Below are 13,784 nucleotides of genomic sequence, written 5' to 3' on the forward strand. Positions count from 1 at the left end.
ATCCACATTTAAATTAGTCCTACCAAAATGAATCACCTCACATTTATCAGGGTTAAACTCCATTTGCCATTTTTCAGCCCAGCTTTGCATCCTATCTATGTCTCTTTGCAGCCTACAACACCCCTCCACCTCATCCACTACTCCACCAATCTTGGTGTCATCAGCAAATTTACTGATCCACCCTTCAGCCCCCTCCTCTAAGTCATTAATAAAAATCACAAAGAGCAGAGGACCAAGCACCGATCCCTGCGGCACTCCGCTAGCAACCTGCCTCCAGTCCGAAAAATTTCCATCCACCACCACCCTCTGTCTTCGATCAGACAGCCAGTTACCTATCCAATCGGCCAACTTTCCCTCTATCCCACACCTCCTTACTTTCATCATAAGCCGACCATGGGGGACCTTATCAAACGCCTTACTAAAATCCATGTATATGACATCAACCGCCCTACCTTCATCAACACACCTAGTTACCTCCTCAAAAAATTCTATCAAATTTGTGAGGCACGATTTGCCCTTCACAAATCCGTGCTGACTATCCCGGATTAATCCGCATCTTTCTAAATGGTCGTAAATCCCATCCCTAAGGACCTTTTCCATCAATTTACCAACCACCGAAGTCAGACTAACCGGTCTATAATTACCAGGGTCATTTCTATTCCCTTTCTTAAACAGAGGAACAACATTTGCCACTCTCCAGATTACCAGAATAAAACTGGGTTTAAAGGGTTAATTTACAAGGACAGGCTGCAGAGATCCGGCTTGAACTCCTGCCGGGGCAGCTGACAGGTCGTGCATCTTGGAAACTTTTCAGCCTGTCCAATAGCCAATCAGAATGTCCACACATGTTAAAGTGCCCACATCCGATAGCCAGGGCTTAGCAGGGCATTGGACATCACTAGGGTGATCTAGTAATGAGTGGATTCCAGGAATCTGGTAAAGTGTAAATCTTCATTGAGTGGATTCCAGGAATCTGGTAAAGTGTGAATCCATAGATAATGGATTCCAGGAATCTGTTACAGTGCAAATCTGCAAAGTGTGGATTACATGGATCAGTTATAGTGTCAACTTAAAGGATGTGGATTCCAAAGATCAATTAAAGGATGAATGCACAGACAGTGGATCTCATTGATCTCTACAGTATCAATCTGCACAAAGTGGATTGCAAGGATCTGTTGCAGTTTGAAACTGTGGATTCTGGTGATATGCTACAATGTGAATCAGCAGACTAGATTTCAGGGATCCATTACAGCAGGAATCACTAGAGTGTAGGTTATAAGGATCTGTTGCAGAATGAATCTACACAGAGTGGATTCCTGTGATCTGTGACTGCGTGAATCTGGAGAGTGTATTCCAGGAATTTGTTACAGATGACATGTGGGCTGCAATTAGGTCTGCCTCTCCAAGTTACCCATGTGAATGGCCACACATAAAAACCCCCGGGCCCACGCCCATGCACTCCTAAAGAAATTAGCGAGATCATCATCTGGCACTGTTACGTTTATTAAACCAAGTAGCAATCCCTCACTGTGAAACTAATAAAATCTCCTGCGGTTTTTATAAATAATAACTCACCAATGCCATTTGTTTCGGATCTGAACTGAATAGAGGTCCTAACACAATGCTGCCACTTTGTGATATCGCCTTGTGAAACAGGCCGGAGGATAAAGGAGAAACAACCTGCAAATAGAACAAAGAGAGGGGCCATTAACTTAGACTCGAAAGTTTCCTCTTCCCAAACCCCGTTCACCCGGGGCATTCTGAAATGGTAAACCTCAGCCAGTTTCCACCTGGGTGCTGTAGGTGGAGGAAAGACCTGGGGGCCTCGCTGCCTCCCAGGATAATCGAGTGATCGAGGAGACTAATGGAATGTTAGACTTCAACTCCATGGATTGGAGCTCCAAAGTGAAGAAGTGATGTTGCAGTTGTACAGAATCTTGGGCTGACCTCTTCCGGGCCTTTGGAAACATGCTCAGGAAAACAACACAGATCTTGAGGGGAGATGCATCAAATTACACCAGGGATGTATTCTGGGAACTGGATACATTAAAATGATTTGTATTTCCTTGAATTCAGCAGATTAATGGGCAATCTAATTGAGGTCTATAGAACTCTGAAAGGATTTAATAGAATAGACACAGATAAACACTTTTCCCTAGTCTAGGGGAATCGCGAACAAAGAGACACAGGCTGGAATTTTACCGCCCTGCCTGCCATGGGAATTGGAGCTGGGTGGGGTGGGGGTGGGGGGGGGGGCGGGGGGCGCAATGGGAAGGTCCGCTGACCTCAGGCGGGATTTTACGGTTTGGGGACGAGTAAGGCTGTAAAACCCCACCTCAGTCTGAACTTTAGAGTTCGGTTTTTCAGGTGTGATATCAGCAGATACTTTCTTCACTCTGACTGGAGCATCTAGAACGAGCAGTCACTCTCAGCAGAAGGGCTCAGCCACCGGGGGTGGCGACGGCCAAGTGGTATTGTTGCTAAACTATTAATCCAGAAACTCAGCTAATGTTCTGGGGACCCGGGTTCGAATCCAGCCACGGCAGATGGTGGAATTTGAATTCAATAAAAAATATCTGGAATTAAGAATCTACCGATGACCATGAAACCATTGTCGATTGTCAGAAAAACCCATCTGGTTCATTAATTAATGTGCTTTAGGAAAGGAAATCTGCCGTCCTTACGTGGTCTGACCTACATGTGACTCCAGAGTTACAGCAATGTGGTTGACTCTTAACAGCCCTCTGGAATAGCCTAGCAAGTCACTCAGTTCAAGGGCAACTAGGGATGGACAATAAGTGCTGGCCAGCCAGCGACACCCATGTCCCACAAATGATTTAAAAAACTCTAAGGACTGAAATGAGGTAAAATTTCTTGACTTAGCAGGCTGTAAATCTTTGCAGCTCTCTATCCCAGAGATTGTGGATAAACAATCTGGATGTTTATGGAAGACTGAGCTTGACAGATCTTTGTGGACAAAAGGAATTAATTTGGAGTATTACGTGCAGTTCTGGTCACCACACTGTCAGAAGGACGTGGAAGCTTTGGAGGGAGTGCAAAGAAGGTTCTCCAGGATGTTGCCTGGTCTCGAGGAGAGGTTGAATAAACCAGGATTGTTTTCACTTGAAGAGGGACAGGTAGTATTGAGGAAACAGGGAGGCTGCAGAAGGACTTGGACAGGTTAGGAGAGTGGGCAAGGAAGTGGCAGATGGAATGCAATGTGTAAAAATGTGAGGTTATGCACTTTGGAAGGAGGAATGGAGGCATAGACTATTTTCTAAATGGGAAAATGCTCAGGAAATCAGAAACACAAAGGGACTTGGGAGTCATTGTTCAAAATTCTCTTAAGGTTAACGTGCAGGTTCAGTCGGCAGTTAGGAAGGTAAATGCAATGTTAGCATTCATGTCGAGAGGGCTAGAATACAGAAGCAGAGATGTACTTCTGAGGCTGTATAAAGCTCTGGTCAGACCCCATTTGGTGCACTGTGAGCAGTTTTGGGAAGGATCTAAGGAAGGATCTGCTGGCCTTGGAAAGAGTCCAGAGGAGGTTCACAAGAATGATCCCTGAAGAGCTTGTCATATGAAGAATGGTTGAGGACTCTGGGTCTTTAAGACAGAGATAGATAGGTTCTTGATTAATAAGGGGATCAGGGGTTATGGGGAAAAGGCAGGAGACTGGGGATGAGAAAAATATCAGCCATGATTGAATGGCGGAGCAGACTCGATGGGCCGAGTGGCCTAATTCTGCTCCTACGTTTTATGGTCTTATGGAAAGATGGAGGCTGAGGTGAGACCTGACAGAGGTCTACAAAATGATGAGAGGCAGAGACAGAGTGGATAGTCGAAGGCATTTCCCCAGGGTGGAAGTTTCATTTACAAGGGGGCACAGGTTCAAGGTGAGGGGGGGAAAGTTTAAGGGGAAGTTTTTCACGCAGAGAGTGGTGGGTATCTGGAACGCACTGCCAGAGGAGGTGGTGGAAGCAGGCACATTAGCAACATTTAAGAGAACTCTGGATGGGTCCATGAATAGGGAGGGAATAGAGGGATACGGACCGAGTAAGGGCAGAAGGGTTTTTTTTTAGTTTAGTTTGGGCATCATGGTCAGCACGGGCTTGGAGGGCCAAAGGGCCTGTCCCTGTGCTGTACTGCTCTTTGTTCTTTGAATCAAGTGATACAAGAATAGGGCGGGAAAGTGGAGTTGATGTAGATCAGTCCGATGTTCTTGAACAGTGGAGCAGGTTGAAGAGGCCAAAGGGACTCCTCCTGTTTCTTATGTTTTAAAGGTTTATGGAAATCTGGATTCCTCTCTCCCAGAGTGTGGTTGCTGGGGATCAATGGAAAATTTACCAACAGAAACAAGGGTAGGCCACTCAGCCCCTCAAACCTGCTCCGCCTTCAATAAGATCATGGCTGATCTGATTGTAACCTCAACCCCACATTCCCATCTACCCACAATGACCTTTCACCCCCTTGAGTAACAAGAATGCATCCTGCTCTGCCTTAAAATATTGAAAGATTCTGCCTCCACCGCCTTTTGAGGAAGAGAGTTCCAATGAATCACGCCCGTCAGGGGAAGACAAAAAATCTTCATCTCTGTCTTAAATGGGCGACCCTGTATTTTTAAACAGTGACCCCTAGTTCTAGATTCTCCCACAAGGGGAATCTACCTCTTCACATCCGCCCTGTCAATACCCCTTATCTTATATGTCTCAATCAAGTCACCTTGTACTCTTCTAAGCTCCAACAGAATTTAAGACTGTGATGAATAGATTTTTATTTTTATTGGATAAGGAGATACTGAGCAAAGCCCCAAACGGCGCTCTCTTCATTCCAGACGGGGTGGCTTCATTCCCACTGTCCCCACACGCAGACCAAGGCCCAAGGCAACAGCAAGGCCTGCTGAGTGCCAAAGCATGTGGTTAACAGAGCTGCCTCAGTCTCTGGGAATGTGTCCCAGTTGTCTTCTTAAACATAAGGCCCTCGAGGCCCACCCTCTCTCCATGTCTACACAGGCCAACCCATGACCCTCCACCCATCCTCACAGAAACATAGACAACATAGACAATATAGAAACATAGAAGATAGGATCAGGAGGAGGCCATTTGGCCCTTCGAGCCTGTTCCGCCATTCATCACAATCATGGCTGATCGTCCAACTCAATAGCCTAATCCTGCTTTCTCCCCATAACCTTTGATCCCATTCGCCCCAAGTGCTATATCCAGCCGCCTCTTGAATACATTCAATGTTTTGTCATCAACTACTTCCTGTGGTAATGAATTCCATAGGCTCACCACTCTTTGGGTGAAGAAATGTCTCCTCAACTCCGTCCTAAATGGTCTACCCTGAATCCTCAGACTGTAACCCCTGGTTCTGGACTCCCCCCACCACCATCGGGAACATCCTCACTGCATCTACCCTGTCCAGTCCTGTTAGAATTTTCTAAGTCTCTATGTGATTCCCCCTCATTCGCCTAAACTCCAGCGAAAACAATCCTAACCTAGTCAATCTCTCCTCATACATCAGTCCCGCCATCCCCGGAGTCAGCCTGGTAAACCTTCGCTGCACTCCCTCGAGAGCAAGAACATCCTTCCTCAGAAAAGGAGACCAAAACTGCACACAACACTCCAGGTGGCCTCATCAAGGCCCTGTATAATTGCATCAAAACATCTCTGCTCCTGTACTCATAACCCACCCATAACCCCATGCCAATTAAATGCCATCTCATGCCCTCTGAGCCACCACCCATTTTCCTTACACACTCTATCCCAACTAACCCAGTATCCACCATGGGCAGAACACAGGAACCATGCTGACATTCAAAAAAATAAAGTTCCAAACAGCTTTTATAGACTTCACTATCCAAAAAAAACCCACTTTCATGAATGCCCACCTAATGCAGTCAAATCCTCCATAAAAAATAAACCTTTGTATTCATAACCTCACAGCAAAGAGGTTAATAGCCATTAATAGTCATCATTGATAACATTGCCAATAAAAACCATCTTGATCTTACACTGCCATCGCTCCACCACTGACTGTGAGAATGTTTTGTTGAGGAAAGCAGTGAAGCATCATTAATGCTATAATGATATCGCCCAGGAATCTGTCAGCGAATGGCTATTGAAATAGATCTTTTTCAATTCAGACAGACTGATTTTTCTTTCAATATTTAAATGTCAGGCTATTTAAATAACTTCATCCCTGTATCCTGGCGTAAGTCTGGTCATTAATAACCCCAGTAGGGAGTTTGGGAGAAGTGTCTTTAACTCAGAGTTGGTGAGGATGTGGAACCTTCCATCAGAAGGAGTGGGTGAGAGGAATAGAATAGATACTTTCAATGGGAAACGTGATGGAGAAACGAATGAAGGATATATTGAGACCAGGAAGAGGCTCATGTAGATCAACTGGGCGGAAGAGCCTTTTTCTCTCACAATTAGAAACCTGTCGCTTTAAATTCTCCCATGAGGATCAGAAATCATAGAATCTCTACAGTGCAGGAGGAGGCCATTCGGCCCATTGAGTCTGCACCAGCTCTGGCAGAGCATCCCATCCAAGCTCTCGCCCTGTAATCCCATGTATTTATTTCACTAGTCCACTTAACCTCCACATCTTTGGACTGTGGGAGGAAACTGGAGCACCCGGAGGAATCCCATGCAGATATGGGGAGAACATGCAAACTCCACACAGACAGGGACCAAATGCCCATTGTTGGGACCAACTGCTCCATTGTCTTTACCCTGACGATGACCAATGGGCATTCGGGTTAAACATCAACATGTCGACATCTTAACCAAAACACCTTGAACCGAAGAGAGGAGAATGTCGGAAATAAAGAACAACAACGTACATGCAACGCGACACTCATCGAACCAGCTGATTCTCCAAATATGGTCACGGAGCCTGGATCACCTCCGAAGCTCTCAATGTTTTCTTGAACCCACTTCAGTGCTGCAACCTGATCCAGCATGCCCAGGTTTCCTGGCAGGTGCTCATCTCCTGTGCTGAAGGTAGAATGACAAGTGGACATTGCTGGGTAAGACTTGTACCATCAACAGCTCCCATTTATTCAGCATCATTAACATAGGGAAACATGCTAGTGTATCAAACAATTTTACACAAGGTCAGAGGAGGTCAAAAGCAGGCAGCAGGGTGACGGATCACCTAATGTAGACAGAGGGTGCCTGCTCGAAGATCAATCAGGAGCTCATTGGAATAGTTGAGTATGGGGGTGACAAAGGGAGGATGCTGAGAGATTGTTTCCTCGATCAGGGGGTCTAAAACACAGGGACACAACCTCAGGGCCAATCTTTTAGGACTGAGATGAGGGTTCACTCATAGAGTTGTGAATCTCTAGAATTCTCTGCCCAGGGAGTTGTGGATGTTCCATTGCTGAATATATTTAAGGCTGAGATTGACAGATTTTTAGTCTCTCAGTGAATCAATAGAAATGGGGAACACGCGGGTAAGTGGAGTTCAGGAAGAAAATCAGCCATGATTGTATCAAATGGCAGAGCAGACTCGAGGGGCCGAATGGTCCACTCTTGCCGTTATTTCTTATGTTGCTAGGGATGGAGAATTTGATCTATGAAGTAAGATTGGGCAAGCTCGAATTACAGTCATAGAATCCCTACAGTGCAAAAGGAGGCCATTCAGCCCATCGAGCCTGCACCGACAACAATCCCACCCACGCCCTATGCCCATAACCCCATGTATTTACCCTGCTAAGTTTCTAGGTGTCCAGATCACCAGCAACCTGTCCTGGTCCCTCCATGCCGACACTATAGTTAAGAAAGCCCACCAACACTTCTACTTTCTCAGGAGGCTAAGGAAATAAAGGTGCATGGTGTTACGGGTAATGTATTAGCATGGATAGAGGATTGGTTAACTAACAGAAAGCAAAGAGTGGGGGTAAATGGGTGTTTTTCTGGTTGGCGATCAGTGACTAGTGGTGTGCTTCAGGGATCAGTGTTGGGACCGCAATTGTTTACGATTTACATGGATGATTTGGAGTTGGGGATCAAGTGTAGTGTGTCAAAATTCACAGATGACACTAAGATGGGTGGCAGAGCAAAGTGTGCAGAGGACGCTGAAAGTCTGCAAAGGGATATAGATTGTCTAAGTGAGTGGGCGAGGGTCTGGCAGATGGAGTACAATGTTGGTAAATGTGAGGTCATCCATTTTGGTAGCAATAACAGCAAAATGGACTATTATTTAAATGGTAAAAAATTGCAGCATGCTGCTGTGCAGAGGGACCTGGGTGTCCTTGTGCAGGAATCTCAAGGAGTTGGTTTGCAGGTGCAGCAGGTAATTAAGAAGGCAAATGGAATTTTGTCCTTTATTGCTAGAGGGGTGGAGTTTAAAAACAACGAGGTTATGTTAGACCATAAGACATAGGAGCGGAAGTAAGGCCATTCGGCCCATCGAGTCCACTCCACCATTCAATCATGGTTGATTTCAACTCCATTCACCCGCTCTCTCCCCATAGCCCTTAATTCCTCGAGAAATCAAGACTTTATCAATTTCTGTCTTGAAGACGCTCAACGTCTCGGCCTCCACAGCCCTCTGTGGCAATGAATTCCACAGACCTACCACTCTCTGGCTGAAGAAATTTCTCCTCATCTCTGTTCTAAAGTGACTCCCTTTTATTCTAAGGCTGTGCCCCCGGGTCCTAGTCTCCCCTGCTAATGGAAACAACTTCTCTACATCCATCCTATCTAAGCCGTTCATTATCTTGTAAGTTTCTATTAGATCTCCCCTCAGCTGTTGCAGCTGTATAAGGTGCTGGTGAGGCCACACCTGGAGTACTGTGTACAGTTTTGGTCTCCTTACTTGAGAAAGGATATACTGGCACTGGAGGGGGTGCAGAGGAGATTCACTAGGTTGATTCCAGAGTTGAGGGGGTTGGCTTATGAGGAGAGACTGAGTCGACTGGGGCTATACTCATTGGAATTCAGAAGAATGAGGGGAGATCTTATAGAAATATAAGATTATGAAGGGAACAGATAAGATAGAAGCAGGGAAGTTGTTTCCACTAGTGGGTGAAACTAGAACAAGAGGGCACAGCCTCAAAATAAGGGGGAGCAGATTAAGGACTGAGTTGAGGAGGAACTTCTTCACACAAAGGGTGTGAATCTGTGGAATTCCCTGCCCAGTGAAGCAGTTGAGGCTACCTCATTGAATGTTGTTAAGGCAAGGATAGATAGATTTTTGAACAGGAAAGGAATTAAGAGTTATGGTGAGGGGACGGGTAAGTGGAGCTGAGTCCACGAAAAGCTCAGCCATGATCTTATTGAATGGCGGAGCGGGCTCGAAGGGCCTGATGGCCAACTCCTGCTCCTAGTTCTTATGTTCTTAAGTTAAATTTGGCATGTCCGCCACGACTCTCACCAACATTTACCGACGCACCATAGAAAGCATTCTTTCTGGTTGTATCGCAGCTTGGTATGGCTCCTGCTCTGCCCAAGACTGCAAGGAACTGCAAAAGGTTGTGAACGAAGCCCAGTGCATCATCCAAACCAGCCTCCCATCCATTGACTCTGTCTACACTTCCTGCTGCCTCAGGAAAGCAGCCGGCATTATCAAGGACCCCACGCATCCCGGACATTCTCTCTTCCACCTTTTTCCATCGGGAAAAAGATACAAAATTTGAGGACACATGCCAACCGACTCAAGAGCAGCTTCTTCCCTGCTGCCATCAGACTTTTGAATGGACCTTATTCACATTAAGTTGATCTTTCTCTACACCCTAACGATGACTGTAACACTACATTCTGCACTCTCTCGTTTCCTTCTTTATGTACGGTATGTTTTGTCTGTATAGCGCGCAAGAAACAATACTTTTCACTGTATGTTAATACATGTGACAATAATAAATCAAATCAAAGACTTGGCCTCTACAGCTTTCTGTGGTAGAGAATTCCACAGCTTCACCATCCTTTGAGTGAAGACATCTCTCCACATCCCAGTCCTGTATCTTGTGACTGTGCTTCCCTGTCTGGACCCTGCCTCTCCCAAGCCAGAGGGAACATTATCCCCACCGTATCCAGTCTGTACAGTCCTGTCAGTCTGGTGAACCATCGCTATACCTCTTCTGGCAAGTATATCCTTTCATAGGTAAAGAGACTAAAACTGCACTCAATACTCCAGGTGTGGTCCCTCAAAAGCCTTGTACGGATTCAGTAAGACATTCTTGCTCCTCTACTCAAGTCCTCTTGCAATGAAGGCCAACATTCCATTTGCCTTCCTGTTTGCTGTACCTGCATGCTTGCTGTTAGTGACTGGTATACAAGAACTCCCAGGTCCCTTTGTACACCAACATTTCTCAATCTATAACCATTTCAATAATATTCTGCCATTCTGTTTTTCTTACTGAAGTGGATAACTTCACATTTATCCACATTATATTGTATCTGCTGTGTATTAACCCACTCACTCGACTTGTCTACATCACCTTGAAGGCTCTTAACAACCTCCTCGCCACTCACATTCTCAACAAATTTTGTGTCATTAGCAAAACTCGGAAATATTACTTTTGGTTCCCTGGTCCAAATTATTGATGTATGTTGTGAATAGCTGGGCCCCATGCACTGATCCCTGTGAGACCCCACTAGCCACTACCTGCCACTCCAAAAAAGACTTACCTGATGAAGGAGCGAGACTCCGAAAGCTGTGATACCAAATAAACCTGTTGGGCTTTAACCTGGTGTTGTGAGACTTCTTACTGTGTTCACCCCAGTCCAACGCCGGCATCTCCACATCCAAAACAGACCCATTTATTCCGACTTTCTGTTTCCTGGCTGCTCACCAATTTTCAATCCATGCCAATATATTAAACCCATTACATGTGCTTTAATTTTGCTAATCTCTTTATCAAAAGCTTTCTGAAAATCTAAATACACCACATCCACTGGTTCACCCTTATCTACTCACCTAGTTACACCCTCAAAAAGACTCCAGTAGTTTTGGCAAGCATGATTTCCCTTTCATAAATCCACGTTGACTTTGTCTAATCCTGTTAATATTTTCTAAGTGCCCTTTTATCACATCCTTTATAATAGACTCTAGCATTTTTCCTACTAGGAAAAATGATCAGAGGATTAGATAGGGTGGATAGTGAGAGCCTTTTTCCTCGGATGGTGTTGGCTAGCACGAGGGGACATAGCTTTAAATTGAGGGGTGAGAGATATAGGACAGATGTTAGAGGTAGGTTCTTTACTCAGAGAGTGGTAAGGGCGTGGAATGCCCTGCCTGCAGCAGTAGTGGACTCGTCAACATTAAGAGCATTCAAATGGTTATTGGATAAACATATGGATGATATTGGAATAGTGTAGATTAGAGGGGCTTTAGATTGGTTCCACTGGTCGGCGCAACATCGAGGGCTGAAGGGCCTGTACTGCGCTGTAATGTTCTATGTTCTATGTTCTACTACTGATGTTAGGCTAACCGGTCTGTAATTGCAATCTGCCTGAGGGCAGGCAGGAAGAGTGGGAGTTTCCTGGTTAGCCACAGCTATTCTCCAGAAGACAAGGGCAAACCACTGCAGCACTTTGCTAAACCTCAACATCGACCAATCCAATGAAGTCTTTGTCAACGCCCTCTTGGGGCATGACAACTGAACCTGGAGGAGTCTGAATCCAGTGGATTTCCTTTAGTGCAGAGGTCAATAACCAGGAGGCAAAGAGTTCAGGTGATGAACTGCTGGATTAAAGGGGAGTTGAGGAGAATTTATTTCACCCAGTGGGTAGCTCTCTGGAATTTGGTGGGAATTAAACCAGTGGGTGAATGGGCCGAGAGGACTGTCTCCTTCACACCTGTCCCACCTTTAAGTCAAGGTGGAAAGGAAGTGGTTCAGGTGAGTTGTCTATGGAGTGGCAGGCAGTGGCTAGTGGGGTCTCACAGGGATCAGTGCATGGGGCCCAGCTGTTCCTCTTGTCTGAAATGTTTGAAGTAGCGTAACTGACAAAGCTACGAACCAAGAGCTGGCAAGTGGGATGAGCTGGAATAGCTCGTTTTCAGTTGGCATGGACACAGTATTTTTAGGTTTCTATATTTTCACTTACCTGAGGAATCCCAGAATTCCCAACCGATACTGGATTACCACCACCACCACATCCTCGTAAGCTGCAAGTGGTGCTCCATTGTACATATACGAGTCTCCCATTTGGAATCCACCACCATGGATCCAGACCATAACCTGATGGATGAAATGGAATGTGGTCAGAAATCCGGATAGCTCTCTGGGATTTGGTGGGAATTAAACCAGTGGGTGAATGGGCCGAGAGGACTGTCTCCTTCACACCTGTCCCACCTTTAAGTCAAAGTGGAAAGGAAGTGGTTCAGGTGAGTTGTCTGCGGTAAACATGGATTTATTGAATTCCTTTGGAATATACAGCCAGTAGGACTTTAAGGACTGTTTACTAAGCCACACGGATCAGAGACCAGAACACTGCACCATGCTGTCCGACTGAACTAAAACCCCCTACCCTTCCGGGGACCATATCCCTCTATTCCCATCCTATTCATTTATTTGTCCAGATGCCCCTTAAAGATCTGAGGACGACTATTTCAAAGATAGCAGGGCAGTTCTCCTGGAGTCCTGGAAAATAATTATCCCTCATTCAACAGCACAAAAATAGATGACCTGGTCAGGTGGTCAGGGGACAATATTTGAATTCAATAGAAATCTGGAATTAAAAGTCTAATGATAACCAGGAAACCATTGTTGATTGTCGTAAAAACCCATCTGGTTCACTAATGTCCTTTAGGGAAGGAAATCTGCCGTCCTTACCCGGTCTGGCCTACATGTGACTCCAGAGCCACAGCAATGTGGTTGACTCTTAAATACCCTCTGAAATACACTAGTTCAAGGGCAATTAGGGATGAGCAATAAATGCTGACCCAACCAGAGAAAACCACATCCCCTGAACAAATTAAAAAGAAAATTAATGTGGGAGCTTGCTGTTTGCAGATTGATTTGATTTTGATTTGATTTATTATTGTCACATGTATTGGGATACAGTGAAACGTATTGTTTCTTGGACATAAGATGCCCCTTAAAAGTCAGTATTGTATCTGCATCCACTACCTCCCCCAGCAGCGAGTTCCAGGCACCCACCACCCTCTGTAAAAAATCTGCCTCATACATCTCCTTTAAATCTTGCAAAACAGCTGTTTGTATTGCCTCCACCCCCATACCTTTCTTGCCCTACAAAGTATTGTGCTAAGATTTGCAAAGTAACCATTGTGAGAAGAGAAATCTATTGCAATCAGAGATGTTTTGGGAATAAAACATGGAAATCTGCCCCACACAATTTCGATGTGGAGATGCCGGCATTGGACTGGGGTGGGCACAGTAAGAAGTCTCACAACAAACACCAGGTTAAAGTCCAACAGGTTTATTTGGTAGCACAAGCCACATGCATTTGGAGCGCTGCTCCTTCGTCAGGTGAGTGGGAGTCGTGAACACGACTGTTTGTGAACACGACTCCCACTCACCTGATGAAGGAGCAGTGCTCTGAAAGCTTGTGCTACCAAATAAACCTGTTGGACTTTAACCTGGTGTTGTGAGACTTCTTACCACAGAATTACACCCAAGAGGAAAATTGAACAGAAGATGTGGAATCACCACATTGAGACCAGCCAAGGAGTCGTTAACCATATACTCCTTTGTCTATCTTCTTCACAATCTGTAAAAAATGTGAATATTTAAGTTGGATTGAAAGATTGTGGACAGAGTCTCTGCTCTCTCTGATCTGAATTCTACTTTTTGTTTCAGATCATTTATA

The 13,784-nt window shown here is 45.3% G+C and overlaps 1 protein-coding gene across 1 annotated transcript in view; it reads right to left on the reverse strand.

Moving 5' to 3' along the window:
• ces2b (carboxylesterase 2b) overlaps positions 1–13,784 on the reverse strand; it is a 108,734-nt gene that overhangs the window by 84,071 nt on the left and 10,879 nt on the right. Inside the window, exons 4-6 of the mRNA XM_078210446.1 lie at positions 12,060–12,193; positions 6,848–7,001; positions 1,576–1,680 (exon numbers count right to left, since the gene is read on the reverse strand). Coding sequence (XP_078066572.1) covers positions 1,576–1,680; positions 6,848–7,001; positions 12,060–12,193 — 393 coding nt within the window. The remainder of the gene's footprint in view (positions 1–1,575; positions 1,681–6,847; positions 7,002–12,059; positions 12,194–13,784) is intronic.

This window comes from Mustelus asterias, chromosome 4 (genome assembly GCF_964213995.1).
Source record: "Mustelus asterias chromosome 4, sMusAst1.hap1.1, whole genome shotgun sequence".
In the NCBI taxonomy this organism is placed as follows: domain Eukaryota; kingdom Metazoa; phylum Chordata; class Chondrichthyes; order Carcharhiniformes; family Triakidae; genus Mustelus; species Mustelus asterias.